This window comes from Cervus elaphus, chromosome 24, assembly GCF_910594005.1.
Source record: "Cervus elaphus chromosome 24, mCerEla1.1, whole genome shotgun sequence".
NCBI lineage: Eukaryota > Metazoa > Chordata > Mammalia > Artiodactyla > Cervidae > Cervus > Cervus elaphus.
The window spans coordinates 50,387,624-50,410,942 of NC_057838.1; the positions used below are offsets into that span (position 1 = coordinate 50,387,624).

General features: G+C 42.4%; 1 protein-coding gene across 3 annotated transcripts in view; it reads right to left on the reverse strand.

The window, feature by feature from the left end:
* PTPRG (protein tyrosine phosphatase receptor type G) overlaps positions 1-23,319 on the reverse strand; it is a 747,715-nt gene that overhangs the window by 19,580 nt on the left and 704,816 nt on the right. For all 3 annotated transcript variants that reach the window (XM_043885370.1, XM_043885371.1, XM_043885369.1), the window contains 10 exons: positions 17,257-17,353; positions 11,311-11,393; positions 10,986-11,120; positions 9,647-9,781; positions 7,327-7,499; positions 5,056-5,191; positions 4,438-4,584; positions 2,496-2,589; positions 1,516-1,592; positions 895-1,023 (listed from right to left, as the gene is read on the reverse strand). In XM_043885370.1, coding sequence (XP_043741305.1) covers positions 895-1,023; positions 1,516-1,592; positions 2,496-2,589; positions 4,438-4,584; positions 5,056-5,191; positions 7,327-7,499; positions 9,647-9,781; positions 10,986-11,120; positions 11,311-11,393; positions 17,257-17,353 — 1,206 coding nt within the window. The remainder of the gene's footprint in view (positions 1-894; positions 1,024-1,515; positions 1,593-2,495; positions 2,590-4,437; positions 4,585-5,055; positions 5,192-7,326; positions 7,500-9,646; positions 9,782-10,985; positions 11,121-11,310; positions 11,394-17,256; positions 17,354-23,319) is intronic.

The window sequence follows — 23,319 nt, forward strand, 5'->3', positions numbered from 1 at the left end:
ACTCTCTGGACTGTAGCCTGCCAGGCTCCTCTGTGCATGGGATTTCCCAGGCAAGACTACTGGAGTGGGTTGCCATTGCCTTCTCCAGGGGATCTTCCCAACCCAGGGATCGAACCCAGGTCTCCTGCATTGGCAGGTGGATTCTTTACCTCTGATCCACCTGGAAAGTCTGGAGACCTCAATAGGGAAGGACTAAAGGGAGGAGAAAGAACTAGTAGCTTAGTTGAGGTCTTTAAAAAGCACTGTTAATTTCCAACCAAAAAAGTTTCTCCTTTTCTCCTTCCCTGTAACAGATCTGGCTTGCCTATGGAGTGGGGGGAAATGATGATACATTATTAGTACTTTTGATACTGATTTTTTTTGTGGGGGGCTGGGAAACATTTCTATGATGTGGGGTTGGACATATACAATAACAAAATAAGACAAGTGACTCAAATCATGGCTGTAATTATTTGTATATGCCCCTAGGCAAACTAGTTCCCTCAGTTTTCTGAGCTCCTAAAGGAGGTGAAGACAGTACCTATGTCATCAAGTTGTAGAAATGATTTAATGAGTTAATACATGTAAAAACAAGGTCATATATAATCAATACATGTTGACTGCTATTATTACTCGTTTGTTTTTCAACAGTGACGTATAGCAACGAAGAGATCAGTGTCAGTTCATAGACTAGTGAGGTTGGAAAAAGAACTTTTTTTCAAAACCTTCTGTCACCTACAGTGTACAGTAGAGTTGAGGGGTTCTACCACCAGGAATCAGGAATCAAGGACTGGAGCAGACCTATGAAATGAGCAGTCTACATTCCCTCCCCAGCTCATGCAGACACTACCGCCCTGTCGTAAGGTCATGAATGCTCGCGGCCTCACAAATGCAGAGCAGGTGTGCCTCACTTACCAAGCTCTGGTTGTCTGGCAGCATGACGATGATCTGCGCGTTGTGATCCCAAATCATCCTCCAGAAATCCTTGGTGGTGTGCGGCAGAGGGTGCTGGGTTATAATAAACTCATTGCTCCTGTAATAGCCCTTTAGTTAGGAAGATGAAAAACCAGCGATTATGAGTGTCTTATTCTAACTCCCCGGTAGTAAAACACATTCATGAAATAAGACCAGCATGGTGCTAACCACACTGAAACAATCCAAAGAGGCTTTCAGTGCACTTGGCTAATTTTTATACATACTTCTGCTAACATGTAGAGACAGTTTTCTCTCTGTGTTCTATTCACTTCTTATTCCCCCTGCTGTTTTTACTTAACAGTAATTTCAACATTTACTCCAAGACTAGATGGGTGAAATCAGTAAGACGATGACTTCCTTAACAAGCTTGTTTCTTAAGCATTTTTGTGTCCTCATGGATTAGGTATCCTTTGTTAAAGGTTTCCAGATGCAGAAATCTCTCCAATTTTGATATTACACACCAAGAAAGTATTTGAAAAATCAAAGCTGCATAGGTGGTGTCTGCTCTTTAGCACCATTCAATGTAAGCGACTTTACTTATAACCAACTGTTGACTCTCACCATGATATAAGAAGCATTAATGTAGTCAGTTCCTTTCATTCCAGGCAACGGTGCAAGACCCACTCGAGCACGTTCAGCTATGACAGAAAAAACAAAAACACATTTGCCGTGGTTACCCACACACCAGCCAGCTCCTTCTCAGAGTTACCTGATGAGCCATAGAGTCCCTTGGCTCCTATTTCTTTTTGGGTCCTGTTTCTTTTTAAGACTAAACCTATGTTGTTAACCAAGCTAAAGCATTATCAGCTAAGACTGAATGTAAAAGAAAACTTTACCCGTCCATCTGCATGTGCCCAGAAGGACACAGGCATTATGGGAGTAACATGCAACTGTGGGAGACATTTTCTCAGGAGGTCACAAAGAAGCTAGAGACGAAAGAGGAGTTGAGGTCACTGCTGACCCTGGTCTGATGTTCCTACAATTAGGCCAACATATTGCACTCTGCCCTTCTGCATCCCCTTACCTTTATCTTTCTGTTCAGGAAGCACTTAGAAAATCTTGGCCTTTGTCGATCAAGAGAATCTCTCCACCGATTCCCTATGTCTGTTTCTATAGCATACGTACAGTATCCTCTGCTGAGTCCCAAGTTACTTACACAGTGGTCACCACCTATCAAGTGTCTTGGTCTCAGTTGACAAGATAATTTAATAATTGTAGTTCCAGTTGGACAGATTAAACCAGGACTCTCTTTTTTAAGAGAGTATTCATGCCACAGTGATAATGACTTTACCTTTCTTTTTAGGGTTTAAAGCTAAGACATGGTAGAAATAGCCTAACTCTTCAGTCTCGAGGGGAACCTGAAGCTAGATTTCTTGTCCCGTAGACACAGCAACTTCCTGGTGCTGACAGCTACCCCTCCCATCTGTTCAATTTGTGCTAAGCATAACTTTTCCCCGTGGTGGTGGTTGCCTCTTTACCTAACACATAAAATCTCAAGAAGAAACAAACACAGTCAAGTTGAACCGATGTTAAGATCTTACATGGCACGACTGAAGAGTTCCGGTTCTTTTCTTTGTTGCACTCTTTCTGAGCACTGAAGCATTCCACATATTTTGCATTGCATTGTGTGACCAGCTGAAAGAAAAGCAACATTTTCGTCCTCATTCAAAGGACTATATTTGTGCATGTGTTAACTTACTGTGGCAAACATTTTTTGGTATGTACATAAACATCAAATCATACCTTGTGTCCCCTAAACTTAGAATTCTATCTCAATAAAGCTGGGAAAGACAACAGAACAAAAACAAAGCCATAGTTGATAGCATCTGCTTGATGATCTGGCAGAAACGCCAATAATCAGATAACTAATGACTTTTAAACATTTTTGCACTCTAAGAACACTTTGTGTCTCACTAGTAGTACTTCCCTCAGCTGGCTCGGTGGATTGCATCTTGTTTTACTCACTTTTAGGCCTTAAGGCTTCTTGATGGCAGGCTCTGTGTAAGGAGTATTTATTGAATTAATGTGGATTTACTGAATTCATGTGGACTTTCCCCATACGCTCTCTACTAGAGTGTATGGGAATGGTCTCCTGCTCTACACTGTCCAGGGCCCTGGAGGCAGCCTGAGTTTCTGTTTCTTGTGTTTTCTTTCTAGGTAAGTTCTATACCTGTAAAAGAATAAACAACCCCTTCTCCTTTGATGAATTTTTTAAAACAAGGTATAAACAAATGTTTCAGAAACAAAAGGCAGAATTTAAAAAATATTGGTACTCAACACTGCTATATTTAAAATAGACAACTAACAAGGAGTTACCGTATAGCCCAGGGAACTCTGCTCAATGTTATGTGGCAGCCCGGATGGGAGGGGCGTCTGGGGGAGCATGGATACGTGTCTGTAGATGGCTGAGTCCCTTTGCTGTCCCCCTTAAACTATCACAACATTGTTAACTGGCTCTGCCCCAATAAAAAATGATTTTTTTAAAAAAAGAAATAATAATTTTTTAAGAATGCATTTTCAACATTCGAAATAAGACACTATGTCCTCACTATTAATTAACTGAATGGTTTTTAGAGTGGGTAGGACATTATAAAAGGAGACCTGGAAATGTAAAGTTGTTATGACTGAACCTGGTGAAATTAATCTATTTTTCATTTCATGTCACTTGTTATCATTTGCTTGACAGTCTCATTTCTTCAGCTGAGATTCAAAGGAAGGTTTCAGTGTCTATGGAAAGTTTTACCATGAAAATGAAAACTGCAGCGATTCATCTCCTTCTTTTTATCTTGACACAAAATGAGAAATAGAACAATGTACAAAAAAGACAGATTTTAAAGTCTAATGAGAGACTACTAAGTAGGAGGCATTCAGTACTTTTGAGATGGCTGAGCTGCTCTGAACTTAATTACTTTAATAGTTCTTACAGTCTCTCTCTTCACCTTATTTCATTCAATTCCGTATAACCCTAACTGTCTTCCCACCTTGTGCCCCTATCAAAGATATAAAACCCCATTTAGGAAAAATTAACCTTTTCTCTAGTATTGCTTAGTAAGTCTTTTTTTAGTTTTTAAATCATCCACTGGGATAGTCTTTCAAAGAGCTCAGCTTTTAAGATAATGTCAACAAATAGCCGTTCTTCATAAGGGTAAGATAAATTAGGTCAGAAAAAATACAGGGGATTTTTTTTTTTTTTGATTGAAACAACTAACAACATATTATGTCACTGTGGCCAGGGGCAAGTGTTTACGTTCAAGTAAGTTGTAAACTTCACAGAAGAAAATGCAGCGCAGCACTCTGTACTCAGACAGCTACAAACAAGCCGCAGCTTGATTTTCCCTGATTTTCCCGTGTATTACATCTCAGGAGGACACCAAGTCATCCATCTCAGTCTAAACATTCATGCCGAAAAGACACGACCCCTCAACTCAAGGCATTTCTTTGCCTCCTTGATTTTTGCCCAGAGAAATGCATTCAAAGCACTACCTTGAACTGTTTCTCCAGCCGTGTCTTGCCCCCGACTCCTGGGATGAGGATGCTGTTAACGTAACTATGCAGCTGACTGGAAGACACTTCAGTCTCCTTCCCGAGAATGGCTTCCAACAAGGCATCGTGGATGAAGATGTACTGCTCCTGAAAGGCAGAGGGCGAGACGGCCACCGAGGTGAGCTATACCACCTGTTTCCTGCAGGAACTCTGCCTTCAGGGAGCTCTTCCCGGGCAGGGACCTCTCTGTGAATTCCCTCAGTGCTCACTTCCTAATCCGCCAGAGGCGACTTGAGGGCAGGGACTGCATTAGCTTGGTTCTGTACTCCACACCACGCCCCGAACACGCAGCGGGGAAATGCGTGTTCCCTGGAGGGCTTTAGAACCATCCTCTGGGGCCAGAGAGTTTAACTCCCAGAGCAGCAAACACACAGCACTAGGTACAGTGTCCCGGCTTCATTTCACATCCGCACAGAAGTGGGGAACGACCAGATATCCTCGTCAGGACAGCTTCCCATCCCAACCCCTGTGGGTTCCTCCCGGCCCTGTCTGCTGACGCTCCCTCACCCTTCCGCTCCAGCTCACGGGAAGCCCACGGGGGCAGCCGTCTCTCCTCACCTCAGTCTGGACGAGGTAGTTGCGCTGAGTCCTGATATGCTTCAGGAATCCCAGGACGTTGACTGTGCTTTTGTCTTTTATCTGTTGCAGCATGCTGTCAATGACGATGTAGGTACCTGTCCTGCCCACACCAGCGCTGGAAGAGAGGCAGATGCTCAGCTAGCACCCCTGCTGCTCGGGCCCGGCACACGGACTGCAGAGACAGCCTCCGGGCCTCTGAGGCCCTGAGAAGTAACCCCATTGTTTGGGGGACCTGGCGCAGGTTACGATGTATGGAGGGTATCCACAAACCACAAGAGGGTCCTTCCTCCCTCTTGAGTCTTGATGTGGAGGGAAGACTACCTTCATACCTTGTATGAAAATAGAGACTATGTATACTTAAAAAAAAAAATATATATATATATGTAAGTTACATACGAGCTTTCTTGGCCTTCCTTGTAGCTCAAGCAAAAGGATCTAAGTCCATGATGCCAGGGAGCCCAAGGCATCCCTCCTGGCAGCCGCATGCCCACACCAGAACCACTCCCACGGAGGCATCACTTGGGTCTCCCGCTCCCCCAGCGATCCTGGGGGAGCCCATCGTCCTTTCAACACACCCGCTTTCTGCTCTCCAGACTCCCCAGTGGGCTCAGTATTGGCAAGTTCCTGCTGAAAAGGATACTTTCCTTTCATAATCCAGAGGTGGACTAGGAGAGACCCCCAGGGAGACCCGAGTTCTGCCATATTGAACAACAAACTTCTTTTTGGCAGAATCTCTGCCCCTATCCCTCTAGCAGGTTCCCCGTCTGACACAACTCTGCTGATACACAAGCTCTCTGGTAGACTCTCTTCTATTTTAGCGATTGTAAATGGATTAGCAAAAATGGAGCGTTCTCATGGCACTCTGAACAGAAGACAGGTTCGACCCCTGCTGCTCTGTGGGCACCTGTTAGGGGAGCTGCCTCAAAGACGTGCCAGGGAAGCTGTGCGGCCGTGTAACATACATCACAGAAGCAGCAACATCTGTCTGAACGCCAGAGCCAAGCCATCCAGCACAGCTCAGGAAACCCAAACGGGCTCTGTATGAACCTAGAGGGGTGGGATGGGGAGGGAGACGGGAGGGAGGCTCAGAAGGGAGGGGATGTATGTATACCTGTGGCTGATTCATGTTGAGGTTTGACAGAAAACAACAAGATTCTGTAAAGCAATTATCCTTCAATAAAAAAATTTTAAAAATACAATAAAAGCATTTTTAAACAACCAGCTGAGGTTGATTTCCAGATGGCTCAGCGTAAAGAATCCACCTGCCAATGCAGGAGACACAAGAGACATGGGTTCAATCCCTGGGTTGGGGAGATTCCCCTGGAGAAGGAAATGGCAACCCACTCCAGTATTCTTGCTTGAGAAATGCCACGGGCAGAGGAGCCTGGAGGGTATGGGGTCGCAGAGTCGGACACAACTGAGCATTAATGTTACTATTTACTAAGGTTGTTTAAGGTAGTTTAGAAGGGAAAACAAGCTTTATACGTGCTTTACAAAGGTATTTTATATAGTACCGATAAGCTCAAAGCCTTCTACCCAGAAAATAAATACTATTCTTTGAAGGAACCCTACAGAAAAGCCACATTCAAAAACTCAAAAGCTCTTCAATGCTCTGTGGTGACCTAAATGGAAAGGAAATGCAAAAAACAGGGGATAAATGTATACATACAGCTGATTCACTTTGATGTTACAGCAGAAACTAACAAACACTCTAAAGCAACTATACTTCAGTAAAAATTAAACACCAAACAACAACAACAAAAAGCCACAAAGTTTCTAGTGTGGGGAGTTCTAATCTTGTGTTTATGGTTTTTATATATTAGTTAGTTAGTTAAGTCGCTCAGTCGTGTCCGACTCTTTGCGACCCCGTGGACTGTAGCCCACCAGGCTCCTCCGTCCATGGGATTCTCCAGGCAAGAGTACTGGAGTGGGTTGCCATTTCCTTATATATTAGGAGCTACCAACAACTGCCTTATAAAATAACACTGGATTTTATCAATAATGAGATGGTATTATAAAAACTGGAGACTTACCCTCTAAGAGTTCATTCTGTTTTACCCTCACAAACAGCAGCTGCTTTCTTACTGTTCGAGGACTATAGTGACCTCCTTTAACCCTGACAAGTCTCGCCGGTCCCAGTTTTGGGTGGAAGACTCTATTTCTGTGTCAAACAAAGCAGCGGCAGGCCCACAGTGGCCCCGGTTCCCAAGGCCCACAGCCCCTGCTCTTCCCAGTCCGCCGGCTCCTCACCTGCAATGCACCAGCGCAGGGCCCATCTCCGGCGTGCGGGCGGCTGAGGACCTCCGCACGAAGGTCAGGACCGGGAGGGCGTACTCCGGAACCCCCATGTCGGGCCACTGCGTGTAGTGGTACTGGATCACTGTGCGTTCATTCTGCCGCCCCTTGGGATTTCCCTTCTGACCCTGAGAGAAAGGCAAGAAAGGATGTCTTTAAGCCGAGAGCGGGCATTCTAGATGAAGATGCTGTAAGGACGGCAGGAATCGCCACCTCTGTTCCCATTTGCCCTAATGCTGACATCCTCTCTGTGGTCCTCTCAGGCCACAGATGAGGACATGACCCAGCGGGATGAGAAGGCTCAGATACCTCATAGAAGAGAATATGGTTTCAGTCTGCACCAAGAATGAATGCTTCGTATTTCGTTTTTCTGGATCTGCACCTATCCAAAGAGCTCAGTAATTTGCCTACAAGGTTTCTATTTGCTAGGTGCTTCCCTGATGGCTCAGCGGTACCACCTGCCAGTGCAGGAGACACGGGGTTCTGTCTCTGGGTCAGGAAGATCCCCTGGAGAAGGGAATGGCAACCCACTCCAGTCTTCTTGCCTAGAAAATTCCATGGACAGAGGAGGCTGGCGGGCTGCAGTCCATGGGGTCGCAGAGAGTCTGACACGACTCAGCAACTAAACAACTTCCATCTCCTGACTTCCTGCCCCAGCTCCTCTGACTGTGTGCCAGGACTCCCATTCCTTCTCCGCTGTCTAGGCCGATCCTTTAGGAGCCTCAGGGCGGGTGCTGTGCAACCTCCGGGAAGTGTGGGGAAGATCCTTCTCAACCTCTAGAGTCCAGGGCAACAGTCAATTTATCTGTCCCTTTCAAGATGAATTTTTTAGAGTTGTTTTCCTTTAAGTGGCTGAACGTTTTACATTTCAACCACTTTGGTTGACCATCTTCCTCAAACAGATCAGTTGCTGTGACGTGTTTTATTATTATTATTATCATCAATACCTGTAAAATTTAAAAATGTTTTTGATGATTCAGGGACATTAACCCATCGACATTGAACATTGTAGAGTGCTTGGCCCCGTGCTACAGGGCTTGGATGTCCTTGATTATTAATTCTCCAGTCGCCTCTCCTTTTTCTTTTTCTTCCTCATTTTCAGTTACTACTGTCAGTGTGCAAAACACCTGACATTCCTATTTGATATCCTCCTCTGACCTAAGCTATTTCTAAAATAAGAGCAAGTGGGCCATATTTAAATACCTGAGGTGTTTGCATGACTAATGGATGTTATACTTCATGAGTATAAACTGGTTATTGGTTAGCTTGAACCAACTCACAACTCTGGTAGAGAGAACACAGATAAAGACAGTGCTACTGATCTTTATAATACTTCGGCCGTTCTTGGGAAGAAAACTATACATGCAAAGGACTGTTAACCTTGGACCATGAATGGGCTTCAGAGCCACTGAAATTGTATATGAAAACCTGAGTAAATGTGAATTCTTCTGGGGCAGACAGTTTTATCACATTCCCAAAGATGCCCAAGCCTAGAAAAATAAATGAGGAGCCATTGCTACCAACAGCTGCCTACCGAAGCCTCCACAGAGTAAGTGACACTCCACATTGTCCTAATGAGCATCTGTCCTGAGTTCCTAGTACTGCTACAGTGATCTATGAGTCTCAATGGGACAGTGGATTTTCAACAAGAGAAACTGAGAAAACTTGAAAGTGGCATTTCCATAAGTGTGATTCTCAGGATGGTAATGGTACTTTTATTGTTAAATCACATTAGGAAACACGACAAAGTTACATCGATTTCCTTACTCTGGCACTCTGGGTACTTGTTTTCCTTGTAAATTTTTAAGGGAGAATTCAGGCTCATGTAGTACTCATTTTCCACACTTACTGAATCACAGAATTTGAGTTTTGCAAGCATATTGCAGGGCTAGTATTCCTTGGGATACACTTTGGGAAACAATGCTTTAAAGCTGTCAGAAAAGTATATTTAAAAAGCTAAATTACCAAACAGATGCTGTCATATTTGCTGGTTACCAAAACCTCAGAGGACCTTTGGTCCCTCCCCCACCCCAAATGAAGCCTCCTTCATGAAGAGATTGAAGAACTCAATCAGGCCAGTTAAATTCTATTATGTGCTTTGCCAATATCTTTCACACCATACACTGATGTCAATCAAGAGAGTTGTGAGAAAACGTTTCAAAAATACTTTTTTTAAAAAACCAAGTTGGTTATGAGAGTTGGCCTTGGTCGCACCGTGATTTTCATACTAGTTTAAAAAGAGACGCCCTGGCAGCCCACCCAACCCCTTCAGTACCTTTTTCACTTTTGTATTTCTGACTGAGAAACGACGAACAGTATAGCAGGCGTGTACTTTTGTGCTCTTCAGGGTGACAATAATGTTTCCATACTCCTCACTGTTCTCTGTGGGCCAATACTGATCACATTTTCGCTGCAAAAAAAGATTAATAAAGTTGTAAATTATAACTGCAATCGATACCACAATTCCACTGTTGGTAATGTGATTTCAAACGGCAGTGTTGAAACACAGGTACTATCACTATGTGGCTGACTAAATCAGGAATGAATGGGCTTAAGTCCTGGGAGGCAGCTGTGACCCCTGCAGAGGTTAATCTTGGGACACATGTGGGCTAGATCATTTGAGGAATGCAGGAATACCATCCTGCATCTCATGATGTACCTTAAAGAGGGTCTAAGAAAAGTCCTATATATTCGACCCATACAAAATGTAGGTATGATATGTTGCCAAGGAAGTTTAAGTGTCATTTGGGAGGTTGGCCTGCATTTACAGGTAAAAGAAAGTCTCTTGTGGAACTTCTGGTGGCCCAGTGGTTAACATTCTGCACTTGGAATGCAGGGGGTGCAGGCAGGATCCCTCATTGGGGAACTAAGATCTGATATGCCATACCATATGTGGCTAAATACACTAAGGGGGGAAAAAAGGAAATCTCTTATAACTGTGACAGCCTTTGTGTTAAAAACTGGTCACCAATTTTGACTCCACGAAGTGAGGCAGTAGTGATTCTGAGTAAGGGACTAGAGCCTGGAACCTTATTCTATTCCATCCCATTAATTAATTAATATCTAATGTAAGTTCAAAATCCGATAAGTTAAAATATGACTCATCATCTTAAAAAAAGATTCTCTTAGTGATGGTCGAGGTGTTGAAGCAGTCTTTACTCCCCTGGATTTGAACTACTAGTAGTTCCTTGACTATATACTGTTTCTTCCACCGTCCCTACTTTTTCCTTTCTATCCACTGTACTTAGAATGTCCTGCCTTCTCTTTCATTGCTTAAATCTCACCTCAAACATTAGCTCTTTAAAAAGATATCTGTACTATAGAATACATCCATGCATTTTGCAGCATCCTCCTAATTAATACCTTATTCATCTTTTTTTTAAAAGCCTTTTATAAATGTATTGTTAATCTATTTCAGAAAGACAGATTAACACCTAAAGATACCCTGTTCACCTTGATCATCATGTTTAATCCACTCTGGTAAGAGCCCACCTTCCTGGCATGGAGGACACTTCTCATTTCTCTAACTCTTTTGGCCTTACCAAGTTTCTGCCCCACAGCAGACGCTCCCCAAGTAATTTTTTGAATGAAGGTACATGAGTAAAAGTTCTTACTCTTCCTTTCTCCACGAGGTTTGTAATCATGACAATGATTCCAGTGTTTTGTTCCCAAATCATCCTCCAGAAGTCTTCAAACGTGGACTTTAACGGTCCCTGGGTGGCGATGTAGGCCTTCGCTTTGTTGTAACCCTTCAAAGAAGACACAGCGCACAGTAAGATGAGAGCAACACGACAGAGCGGGTAAACAATTCAAGTGCCTTCCACACTGAGTAGGCTGCGTTTTCCATGAACGCTCCGTGCAGTACGAAAACACATTCAACCGTCTCAGCAGCACTCTTCATTTATCAGAAACAGGTTTAGGAAAACATTTCCGACTTACGTCGACATAGTTTGCATTAATGTAGTCGCTGTGCTTAGAGTCTTTTCCTGGTAAAGGTCTTAACTTCACCCTACTGTGATCATCTATAGAGGGTAAGAAAGAAAAAAAAAGCGAAAACAAAATGTATGATTCAGAAACTAGCAGCATTCTAAAGCACACAACAAAGCAGAGAGGCAACGTGGCATCTCCCAGGGCGCCCCGAGAAACCTTTGGGCAGAAGAACAAACTAAAACGTCAAAGCTACAGCATTCGAACCCATCTCCATATCACGGGGACACTCCCACCGCATGCTCTGACCTGTGAGGGCTGATATGCAAGAAATGAAATGTTGGTCCTTATTAATTCATGTAAAATGATTTAAGATGCAACCCTCTGAAACTCCCATATCCTACATTTTAAAAGAAATTTCCAAGATTTTTGAATACCTATGTTCCATCCCCTCTGTCCATTGATACAGATATAAAAAGGTGCTTCTTATATCAAATCCAGAACATCAATTTTTGGGTGATGCCACTCAGCTGGACTCCCCAGCACCCTGAGTAACTGAGGGAACTGGAGCTTGCTTCTCAGAGTAATCTCATCACGGGCATCTGAAGTCCATGATCAGATTCAAGACCCACTTAACCTTTGCCTGTGAACAAAAGGTGAGTGCTGATACGTGCCTCTGGTTGTCCAACAGAAGGAGCTTGTATTTATAAGGTAACAAACAGAAGCAAGCTGAGGTCATACTTTTTTTTTCCCCCCTAGCTAGAAAGAGAATGGGCAAAAGCTGATTTACATTCCTGTTTATAATCATGATCATAAAAGGCTAGCTTGAAAAGAAGTCCAATGAGTGGATTAGCGTGGACATTACTGACCTCAGACTACATCATGCACTTCTGGGAAGCCCTCCACATTCTTGAACTGTGAACTGCTTTTGTGCTGAGAAATGCACAGACTGCAGTGAATCTAAACAGGGGCTGCCTGTTGAATCTAAACAGGGGCCCCACACGAAAATATTCTCCTAAGGCATCTGGATTCAAACTCTTTGTAGCCTTATATTGTTGTTTCACAGAAAGACAAATAAGAACACATACTCAAGGTGCATCCTTCATAGTCAATCAAAAAGGTAAAAGACTGGCTAAAAAAGATAAAAGACTGGAGGTGGCATACACGTCTGCTTTGAAAGGTGTGATGGTTCCATGAGAAAAGGCTCTTCCTATATTGTGTATCCAGCACATTCATGGACTAATTCTACTTGTTCCATGACACTTCCATGCTATTCTCTGCTATATGAAAGCATTAGTATAGGGGAAGGCCAAAGTGATGGGTGATGTGCCCAGAATCTGACCAAGTAGCCAAGATAGTACCAAAATCTAACTCTCTGAACTTGTGAAAATAAAACATCTAATTTGAATTTGTGAAAATTATACCTCAAGTAAACTTGTGAAAGTACAAACACATCTAACCAGAAATGGTGGTTTTCTGGCAAAGTATGATGACCCTTGAGCACATCACACAGAGTTGCTCTGACTTCCTCCCTCTTTGCCACATACTTTTAGCTAAGGCAGTGAGGTCACTAGAAGTAGAGGTTGCCATGGTGGAGAGAGTGATGTGGACATATGTGAGGCATATATATGTGTATATCTCTGCCTGACTTCTGTGGTCAGATATGAGGTCTGTAGATGCACAATTCCTCACAATCTCAGAGAGGTGAGCCTTGACTGAGTTGGTCAACAAACGCTTCCCAAGTCAATCCATCCAAAGACTGATGAGAAAAGTAAAGCTTGACTCTTCTTCCTTGTTCTCTTTTTCTCCTCTTCATTCTCTCAGATAACTGAAACAAATACTCTTATTAAAAGATGACTTTCAGTTCTTTTAAACCTTTTTCTAGAAGTAAAACTATACTCACAGATGACATAAGGTTGTACACAGAAACCCTAAGGTCATATAAGACAAGTCCACAGCTAACATACTCAACGATGAAAAGCTGAAAGTTTTCCCTCTAAGAATGGGGACAAGACAAGGATGTCCATTCTTGCCATTTGTATTTGTCATGGTGTTGGAAGTCCTAGCCAGAGCATTTAGGCAAGAAAAAGAAATGAAAAACATCCAAACTGAAAGGAAGGAGTGAAACTGTCACCATTTGCGGATGACATGACATTATATATAGAAGACTACGAAGACTCCATGAAAAAACTGTTAGAACTAATAAAGGAATTTGGTAAAGTTGCAACACACAAAATCAACACACAGAAATCTACTGAATTTCTATACACTAAGAATGAATTATCAGAAAGTTAAATTGAGAAAAAAATCCCATTTATTATTGTCTCAAAAAGAAGAAAATACCTAGGAATAAACTTATCTAATGAGGTGAAAGACCTGTATGTTGAAAACTCTAAAACACTAAAAGGAAACTGAAGACACAAATAAATGGAAAGATAGGCTGTGCTCATGGATGGACTAGAAGAACTACTATTGTTAACATGTCCATATTACCCAAATCAATCTACAGATTCAGAGCAACCCCTATCAAAATTCCAATGCCACTTTCCACAGAAACAGAACAAACAATCCTAAAATGTGTATGGAACCAAAAAGGACTCAAACAGCCAAAGCAATCTTGAGAAAGAAGGCTGGAGGAATCACACCCCTGGTTTCAAATTATATTACAAAGCTATAATAATTTGAAAAGTACTTGCATAAAGACAGACACATATATCAATGAAATAGATTAGAGAGTCCAGAAATAAACCCACACATACACAATCAATCTATTTGTGGCAAAGAAGCCAAGAACACACAATGGGGAAAGGACAGTCTCTTCAATAAGTGGGGCTGGGAAAAATGGGCAGTCATATGCAAAAGAATGAAACTGGATTACTATAGTACAACATACATAAAAACTAAGTCAAAATGGATTGAAACTGAATTTAAGGCCTGAAATCATAAAACTCCTAGGGGAGAACAGAAGAGAAAGCTCCTTGACATAGGTCTTGGCAGTGATTATTTTTAGTCTGACACCAAAAGCAACAAAAGCAAAAATAAGCAGGTGGGACCACATCAAACTAAAAGCTTCTGTACAGCAAAAGGAAGCATCAACAAAAGAAAAAGCAGCTTTACTGAATGGGGGAGAGTATTTGCAAATCATATGTCTGACAAGGGGTTGATGACCAAAATATAAAAAGAACTCATACAAATCAATAGCTGGCAAAACCAGCAATCGATGAAAACATAGACAGAGAACCTAAATATATATGTTCCCAAAGAAGACATATAGATGGCCAATGGGCACATGAAAAGGAGCTCAACCATCACCAATCTTCAGGGAAATGTGCATCTCACACCTCTTAGAATGGCTATGACCAAAAAGATAAGAAATAAGTGTTAAACAACTGTTAGAACTAATAAATAAGCTCAGTCAAGTTGGTAAGATACAAGGTCAACATACAGAAATCACATTTCTACCCACAGTCTGAAAACACGAAGGAAACAATTCCATGCAAAAAAAAATAATATACTTAGAAATAGATTCAATGAAAGCTTAATACTTGTAACACACAGATTATAAGGCATGGCTGAAAGAAATAAAAGATGACTTACATAAATGGAGAGATGCCCTATCTTCATAAATTGGCAGAGCTAATTCTATTAATATGGCAGTGTTCCCCATATCAGTCTACAGAATGAACATAATCTGTATTAAAATTCCAGCTACACTTTCTGCAGTAACAGGGAGATCCTGAAATTCATATGAAAAACAAAGGATCCAAAATAGCCAAAAGAATCTTGACAATGAAGACTAAAGTTGAAGGATTCAGTTTCCAATTTCAAAACTTATTACAAAGCCATGGTCAGTAAGTAATCAAGACAGTGTGACACTCACATAAAGATCAGTGGAAAAGAAATGCAAGTATGGTAATAAACCCTCACACTTATGGTCAATTGATTTTCTGTGGAGTGCTTAAGACAATTCAATGGGGAGAAAGAAGAAACTTTTAAAAAAATGGTGCTGAGACAAATGGATATTAACATACAGAAGAATGAAGCTGGACCCCTACCTCACACTGTATACAAAAATTAACTCAAACGGGTCAAAGACCTAAATGTAAGAGCTAAGACCAGAAGATGCTGACCGAAAAAACCCAGGTATATATTTACGATCTTGGATTAGGCACTGGTTCATTACATATGACAACAAGAGCATAGGAAACAAAAGAAAAAAACAAAACAAAACTGGGTTTCACCAAGGTTTTAAAAGTTGGTACTTTAAAGGATATTTATCAAGGAAGTGAAAAGACGACACATAGAATGTAAGAAAATATTTCCAAATTATATATATAAGATAGTTGTATCTAGAATTTATCAAGAATTCAATAGAAAGATGAGTAAACATATATAAAAATGAGCAAAGGATCTAAATAGACATTTCTCTAAAAAAGACAGAAAGGTGGCCGATAGACACATGAAAAAATGTTCAACATCACTAATCATTGGGAAATGCCAAGCAAAACTAAAACTACAGTGAGATACCACTTCACGCTCATTAGGATGGCTATTATCGGGGAAAAAAACAAAGTAGCAAGTGTTGGCAAGGATGTGGAAACACTAGAACCTGCATATATTGCTGCTGAGAATGTAAAATGGTGCAGCCACTTTGGTAAACAGCTGGGCAGTCCCTCAAAATATTAAACATAAAGTTACCACATGACCTAGGTATTCTAATCCTAAGTATGTACCCCAGAGAACTGAAAACAGATGTCTATATAAAACCTTATACACAGATGTTCATCGCAGCATTATTAATGACAGAAAGTAGCAACAACTCGAATGTCCACCAAATGAGAAATGAATAAACACAACATGGTGTATCTACACTATGAAGCATTATTCAGGCATAAAAGCAACTCCATGTGTCTATTTTAACAACATCATGCGGAGGAGAAGCAGCCAGACACAAGGGCACGTATCGTCCGATTCCATTCATATGAAATACTCAGAATAGGCAAATACACTGAGAAAGAAAGGAGGTGTGGTTTCCAGGGACTTGGGAGCAGGAGGAGTTAGGAGTGACTGCTCATGGATAAGGGGTTTCATGTTGGGGCGATTAAAATATTCTAAAATTAGACAGTGGTGATGATTGTACAACTCTTTATACTAAAAACCACTGAAATTAAATTTAAAACCAAATTATCTTTAAAATGGATGAATTTTGTATGTTATATAAATTATATCTCACTAAGTAGTATTAAAAATCCATCTACAGTAATGTGTAACTTTAAATGCACTATTACATGAAATTGTATGTACTGCGTTCCTTATCATAGTATATGTTAACCATAAACATCTGTGCTCCTGCCCTTAATATCGAAGTGTGTATTTTCGACCAGTGAGTCAAGTCTTGGTGTCTGTGAAAAGTGGCCTTCCAGTCACAGAAGTGGCCTGTCCTCCTAGCATCCTTGAGGCTCTGTAAGAAGAACTCTTATTTATTTGCTCCTGAACTTCCAGGGTACTCATGGCCCTGGAAATGTTTTAGACAGGACTAAACACATAGGCCACAAGGACTGGAATAAACCAGTTACCTAATCTTTGAAAGACTGCTCTGAAATTCAACTTCCTCGATTCAGCTGTCAGTATTTCCATTTGCATCAAAAGGCTTGGCTCTCACTGGTTAAAAACAATGTTAGGATAACTACATGACATTAAAGTTTGGTTCCCAACCCTGGATATGAAATCACTTCATGTAAAAACAGTAAAGCTCAGAACATTTTCTTCGATCGCCTGATTATGGCAGCAGAGATCTGACAGCTTCATGAAACACTAAGGGGGCAGAGGATGTCCCCACTTCTTCTTATACATTGTTGAAGAAGACAGGCCAATGAGGGGTAAACTTGCAAGTGTAATGAGTCAGCAGGAAGATTTCATTTCCTTGCAGCTGAGGATAGTTTAAAGTTTATTACTCACATGCTAAAATATTGATGTATCTGTTTTTGTGCTTGTTATCTGGATGGTTGGAATGTTCTACAGTGATATTCATATCAGCCGTGCAGCGCTGGACTTCCTAGAGAAGGAAATAAACAGGAAGATTACCAAGATTTTTAGACATGCTTTTAGATGCTGAACAACAGCCAAAAGAAAGAATCTATAGACACCCAAAAGCCCAGAGCCTTTACTCACTCCCCAGTCACCGGCCACCATCACCTCCCCAAACTCAACTTCAGAAATGAATACTAACATATTCATAACAGATGTATGAAGGATGAAAACAAAATAAGAGGATTTCATTCTTTACTAATTCATCAACCATTCATTTTGCTCCAGATCTGACGTAGGCATGGGGATTACAGAAATAGTGTCTCTTTTTGAATATGTTGCAGTCAAATGGGTGAGAAAAACATAAAAACATGATGATAGTCAAATGTGATTAGAAGAAGAGAGGCCTGAAGAAATGGATAGGAACACAGAAGGTTTAGGTGGGACATAATTCACCTGGGTCTTAAAAAGATGAACAGGAATATTCCAGACAGAAGAATAATCTCTACCGTGATTTGCAATATGCTTATATTATGGTCAGCACAGCCTTGTTTTATAACAAAGTGACTATCCTCAGCCCTGAAAAGACAGTGTGTGTGTGCACGCGCTAAGTTGCCTCAGTCGTATCTGACTCTTTGTGACCCCGTGGATTGTAGCCCACCAGGCTCCTCTGTCTGTGGGATTCTCCACGCCAAAAATACTGGAAAGCGTTGCCATGCTCTCCTCCAGGGAATCTTTCTGACCCATGGATTGAACCTGTGTCTCTTATGTCTCCTGCACTGGCAAGCAGGTTCTTCATCACCAGTGATACCCGGGAAGCCCTAAAATGACACTAATAGAACCTAAAAACTGTCATATCTGACTTAACCACATATGGCTCTGATGCACTAATTTTATTTTCATTTATTTTTATTAGTTGGAGGCTAATTACTTTACAATATTGTAGTGGTTTTTGCCATACACTGACATGAATCAGCCATGGATTTACATGTGTTCCCCATCCCGATCCCCCCTCCCGCCTCCCTCTCCATCCCATCCCTCTGGGTCTTCCCAGTGCACCAGCCCTGATCACTTGTCTCAAGCATTCAACCTGGGCTGGTGATCTGTTTCACCCTTGATAGTATACTTGTTTCAATGCTATTCTCTCAGAACATCCCACCCTCGCCTTCTCCCACAGAGTCCAAAAGTCTGTTCTGTACATCTGTGTCTCTTTTTCTGTTTTCTGATGCACTGATTTTTAACTCTAATTTTATTTACATGATCCTTCTTTAGAAAAACAGTCATGGGAGAAGCAACTCTCTTCTTCTATTACCTTTGCCATGGATAGAAACATTATCCATTAGCCTAATAAAAGGTTGCTAAAAAAGCTAAATTTTTCTACACCATATGCTTCAAATCCCAAGAAGCCACTGGCACTAACTAATAAAGGAAGTCATCTGCAGCGCACAGCTGCGACAAAGAGCAGGGCAGAGCGACACGAGGGGACCGGGGAAACCTTTGACATGTGACAGATGCAACGGAGTTCACGAGTGTGCAGACTTTTCTTCACAGAGGAGCTGCACGGCAGGTAGGGATGATGCCCAGAGCACGTTCACCATGCAAGGGAAACCGATAAGGGACCGGCTGTCTTATATTCACAAAGTACGTACGAGGGGCTCACCATGATCAAAGAACGGAGGCAAAAAACAACAGGTCACTACGTATTCAACACCATATTCACAGACACCTGATTCCTGGAGGGTGTACACTCAGTTTTTCAGGATCGGAGGCACCCCCAGTGGAAGGAAGAATGAGAAAGAACGAAAGGAAGAAAAAGAGGGGGCTTCCCAGGTGGCTCTGCGGTAAAGAGTCTGCCTGCAAATGCAGGAGACGTGGCTTTGATCCCTGGTCTGGGAGGACCCCACATGCCACGGAGCAACTAAGCCCATGCACACAGTTCCCGGGCTCTAGAGCCCAGGAGCCACACCAGGAAAGCCAGAGCACTGCAACGAAGGGCAGCCCTGGCTCCCCCCAACCACAGAAAAGGCCGTGCGGCAGCGAAGACCCAGCACAGCCAAAAATAAATACACAAAATTATGTATTAAAAAAAAAAAAAGGGAGAGAGAGAAGGAAGGAAGGAAAGAGAGAGAGAGAAAGAAAGAAAAGCCACATCCATTAATTCAATACATCTCTCTGGAGAAAGTGTGTATTTCATGACAGTGCGTTATCTTTTTTTACTTTGACTAAATGTGATAAACTGTGATACCTGCTATTCTATCTAAAATGGTTTATAACCTACAGTTTGGCAAATGCTGGTTTAAAAGGCCTGAAGGCTGCCTTTGGCTGTTTTCTCTAAAACAGACATAAAATGTGAGCGTAATTTAATGAGTCTGCTGTTTTAACATCTCCAGGAACAGGAGCAATGCTAGCCGCACTCAGAATATCTGCCATTCAGGACTGCCTTGAAAGCCCCAGGCGTGCTCTTCTGAATAGTTTCGGGGGCAGAAAACCTTTGAAAATGGATTTGTATTCCGGAAGACATTAATTCAGCCTGTACACAAATCTCTGAAATAAGCTGACATGCTTTGGTTCCTGGGTTCTGAAGGTCATACCTTTGGCATGTACCTCTTCTGGGCTGAGCTGTTCAGATATCTTGTGCTGAGATTTCAGCTTTGAGTACTTTAGTTGGAGATTCGCCTTATTGATATTTTTTTTTTTCCCATTGTGTGACTCTGACCACGCTCACTGGACTGAGGTGGGGCCTCTATTACCGTCTAATGCAATTGGCCAAGCCTGTGTGGGAGCAGCTGTCTGCACTGTTTAAAGCGGCCATTCAATATGGCCAATCAAAGTCTGCGCTATCTAAAACCCTTGGTCTGATCTGTCGCCTCTATTTCACTTTTCCAATTATGTGAATGACAGAAAACAAAGAATGGTCATAAATAATGCTAAATCTGATTTTACGAGAACCCAAGGGGTTGGCCTACGGCCTTCTGATTTTGTCTTGTGGATAATAATGTCATCTGTAATTCCTTCCAGTGCCGCCTGGTTCATTTAGACGCTGATAATATCATCCGATCCTGGAGTGCTTTTTCTCCAGCTGAACTGGCATTTCCAAGTTAATGTGATTTTAATAGGTGTTAAGACCCTTTGAAGAGACACTGGCCAATGGAATGTGTATAGTACAGTTACTTAGTCAGTACCCAGATAAAAAGTTTAAGATTTAAGCTTGTTTGCACTTTACTGTCTCTATAACAGAGCTGGAATTCTCAAAATGAAGACTGCGAAATCACCAGGACACACCACCACCAAGAACAGCCAACTGAAAAGATGTGCAACAAAGCATAACTTAAAAAAATGAACCAAAAGGGAAAAAAGGAAACTCCAAGTTGACAGATACAGAGTTCTTCGGAGGTGATACGGGCTACATCACCTCCTGCTTGGAGTTGTAGACGCAGGAGGCTGTCCAAAGGCACGTGCTGACCTCCTGTCCTCCCATTCAGAAGCTTAATTTAAACAACAACAAAAAAATAGCCGAAATAGATCTAGACATCTTTCAGGTTACTCAGCTTCACAGTGAAGCAAGCTGAGAAGGAAATGTTTTGGACCTGGTGACCAAGTGTTGGGCCGAGTGTGTATACCAGCCGTAGTGTCTGAGCTCAGGCAGGCTCGGCTATGTTCAGGGGCCTGTCCTGCCCGAGCATAAGTCAGGCCCGCAGCGAGGCGCGTGCTGAGTGTCGGACGTGGAGCTGGCCCTCACCAGGTACTGGTCACACCATCTTCCGGCCTCTCCTCCCCTCTGCTCAGGGGACCACTACTGCCATATTGGTTTTCTTCAAAGGCTGCTTACCTGTGTTTTTCTCTTGCTCAGACACCTCTTAGAGAGATTCCAAACCCCCGAGTCAGGGTTTCAGGGCCCCCAGCTATGTACCTCCTCGTTCCCAACGCCGGACAGTTTTAACTCGGTGCCCTTTGAACAGCCTGTACGACCTCCTGCTCTCTGCTTCATTGCAATTTTCCTTACTCAGGAAAGCCTGTGCTCCTCTTCATCCCCCTCTAAATCCATATGTCTTTATCTCAAGTGTCTGCCTTACCCTCCAGAATATCAACCCATCTCTGAAGCAACTAGCCCAGGGTCTATTATCCTATAGCTGGTCTATAAAACAGAATTATTTTTCCCTGTACAACTTGACTAACACACGTTTTTCCTCACTCTTCGTAAGAGCCTCAACTTAAAAACCTCAACTTCATCACCTATGATTTCTCTCATGATAAGGGTTTACAACGTGTTCCTTTGGGTCATATAAGACCCACACTGGCATTTTGTCACTGAAGCTCAGGAAACTGCCAGCCTGCAGGCAGCCTTCTTTCTGCAGTTTTCCACCTCTGTCAGGAACTCCCTGGTATGTGTCATCAGCATCAAGGGAACTCTGCATCTTACATAAGGCAATTGTGGCCACTGGCCCCTTGGTGCCTGGGCTCGGGTGGACAAAGCTTTGTTCTCTGGATTTAAGAGGAGCAACTGGCCCAAATTCAGCTGAGCTGGAGTTAATTTTAACAGACTCGATTCCCCAAAGGGTCTTGTCAAGGAGGTATTGGACCTCTGGCCTCATCTCTGCACTCCACCTGTAAGCCTGTGATACTCTTGACCCCTGCCTATTAACTCTGCTGACCCACAGGGCCTTACAGCTCCGCTGACTGTGAAAGATTATATGCTAGCACCGAGCCTCTGGAAGCCTCCTTGATTATGACCTGGGAGGCGGGGGAAGAGTGAGGCTGAAGTCAGCTGAGGTAGCCTAGGGAATAGTCATTGAACACTATCCTGACACCAGGATTGATGCTATTTCCAGGGACTGCAAAATCTGCTAGACGTATAATGTCCCCAGCTTTTTAACAGCCTCCAAAATTTATCTGACAAGGACAAAGAGCTTGCATTCAGCATCACCTCTAGACAAAGACTCAAAATTACCAGCGAATCATTTCTCATTCTCCTGTAAGCAGCAAAATTCTGAACATATGACAGGTATTCACCAATTTTTTTTTTTTTCCCATTTCCCTCCACGATCTGAAAACAAGATGGGGCAAATAATAGAACTTTTGCCGAAAAACCCAATCAAAATTCCTAGTAGCTTTTCTCCTCTGCGTTCCTGGCAGAACTTCATTCCTGGATTGGCACTTCTTTTGCTTTGCCCTCGTTCTGCATTAGCTGTGTTCACTTTGGTTTCCCCCAACCAGAATGAACTCTCTGAGGGCAAGTTCTCAGTCCAGTCCATCTTTGTGCCTTATACCACATCCAAAGAATAGCAGGGAGTCAGTAACTCTAGAATGACTGGCTTCAACGCCTTTTCATGGGCAAACTGGAAAAGACCCTGATGCTGGGAAAGATTGAGGGCAAGAGGAGAAGGGGACGACAGAGAATGAGATGGTTGGCTGGCATCATGGACTCAACAGACATGAGTCTGAGCAATCTCTGGGAGATAATGAAGGACAGGGAAGCCTGGTGTGCTGCAGTCCATGGGGGCACAGGGTCGGACATGACTGAGCAACTGAATGAAAACCTGGGCAGATATTAACTGTTAAGTGGTTTTTTTCTATAATCTTAAGATTCATTCTTGGACTAATTTCAGGCCTCTATTCAGAAGTTATGTAAGATTTTTGTAAGTCAGATTCTCAGCCCTTTGGGAAGGCTCTAGACAATAAAGATCATGTACTGGGCTCCCAGTACTCTTAGCTGTGGGATGGGGTGGCGGGTGGGGTAGCTCCTTTATTCTAACCTCCCTCTTCTACTTTTCTTCCCAAGGAATTTACTGGTCCGTCAGCTGCATGATCAGTTTTAGACAGCCACTGATCATCTTGGTTAATTCTCCTCACTACAGGATACTACTTACTTAAATGAAGAGTCTGGACGGCCTTAGGCTTAAACATGTGGGTTTGAATCAGCAAGTTTTGGTCTTACTGATCAGAAAATGGTCCTACTGCTGCCACTTCATTACTGAACTAACAAATGCCTCAGTC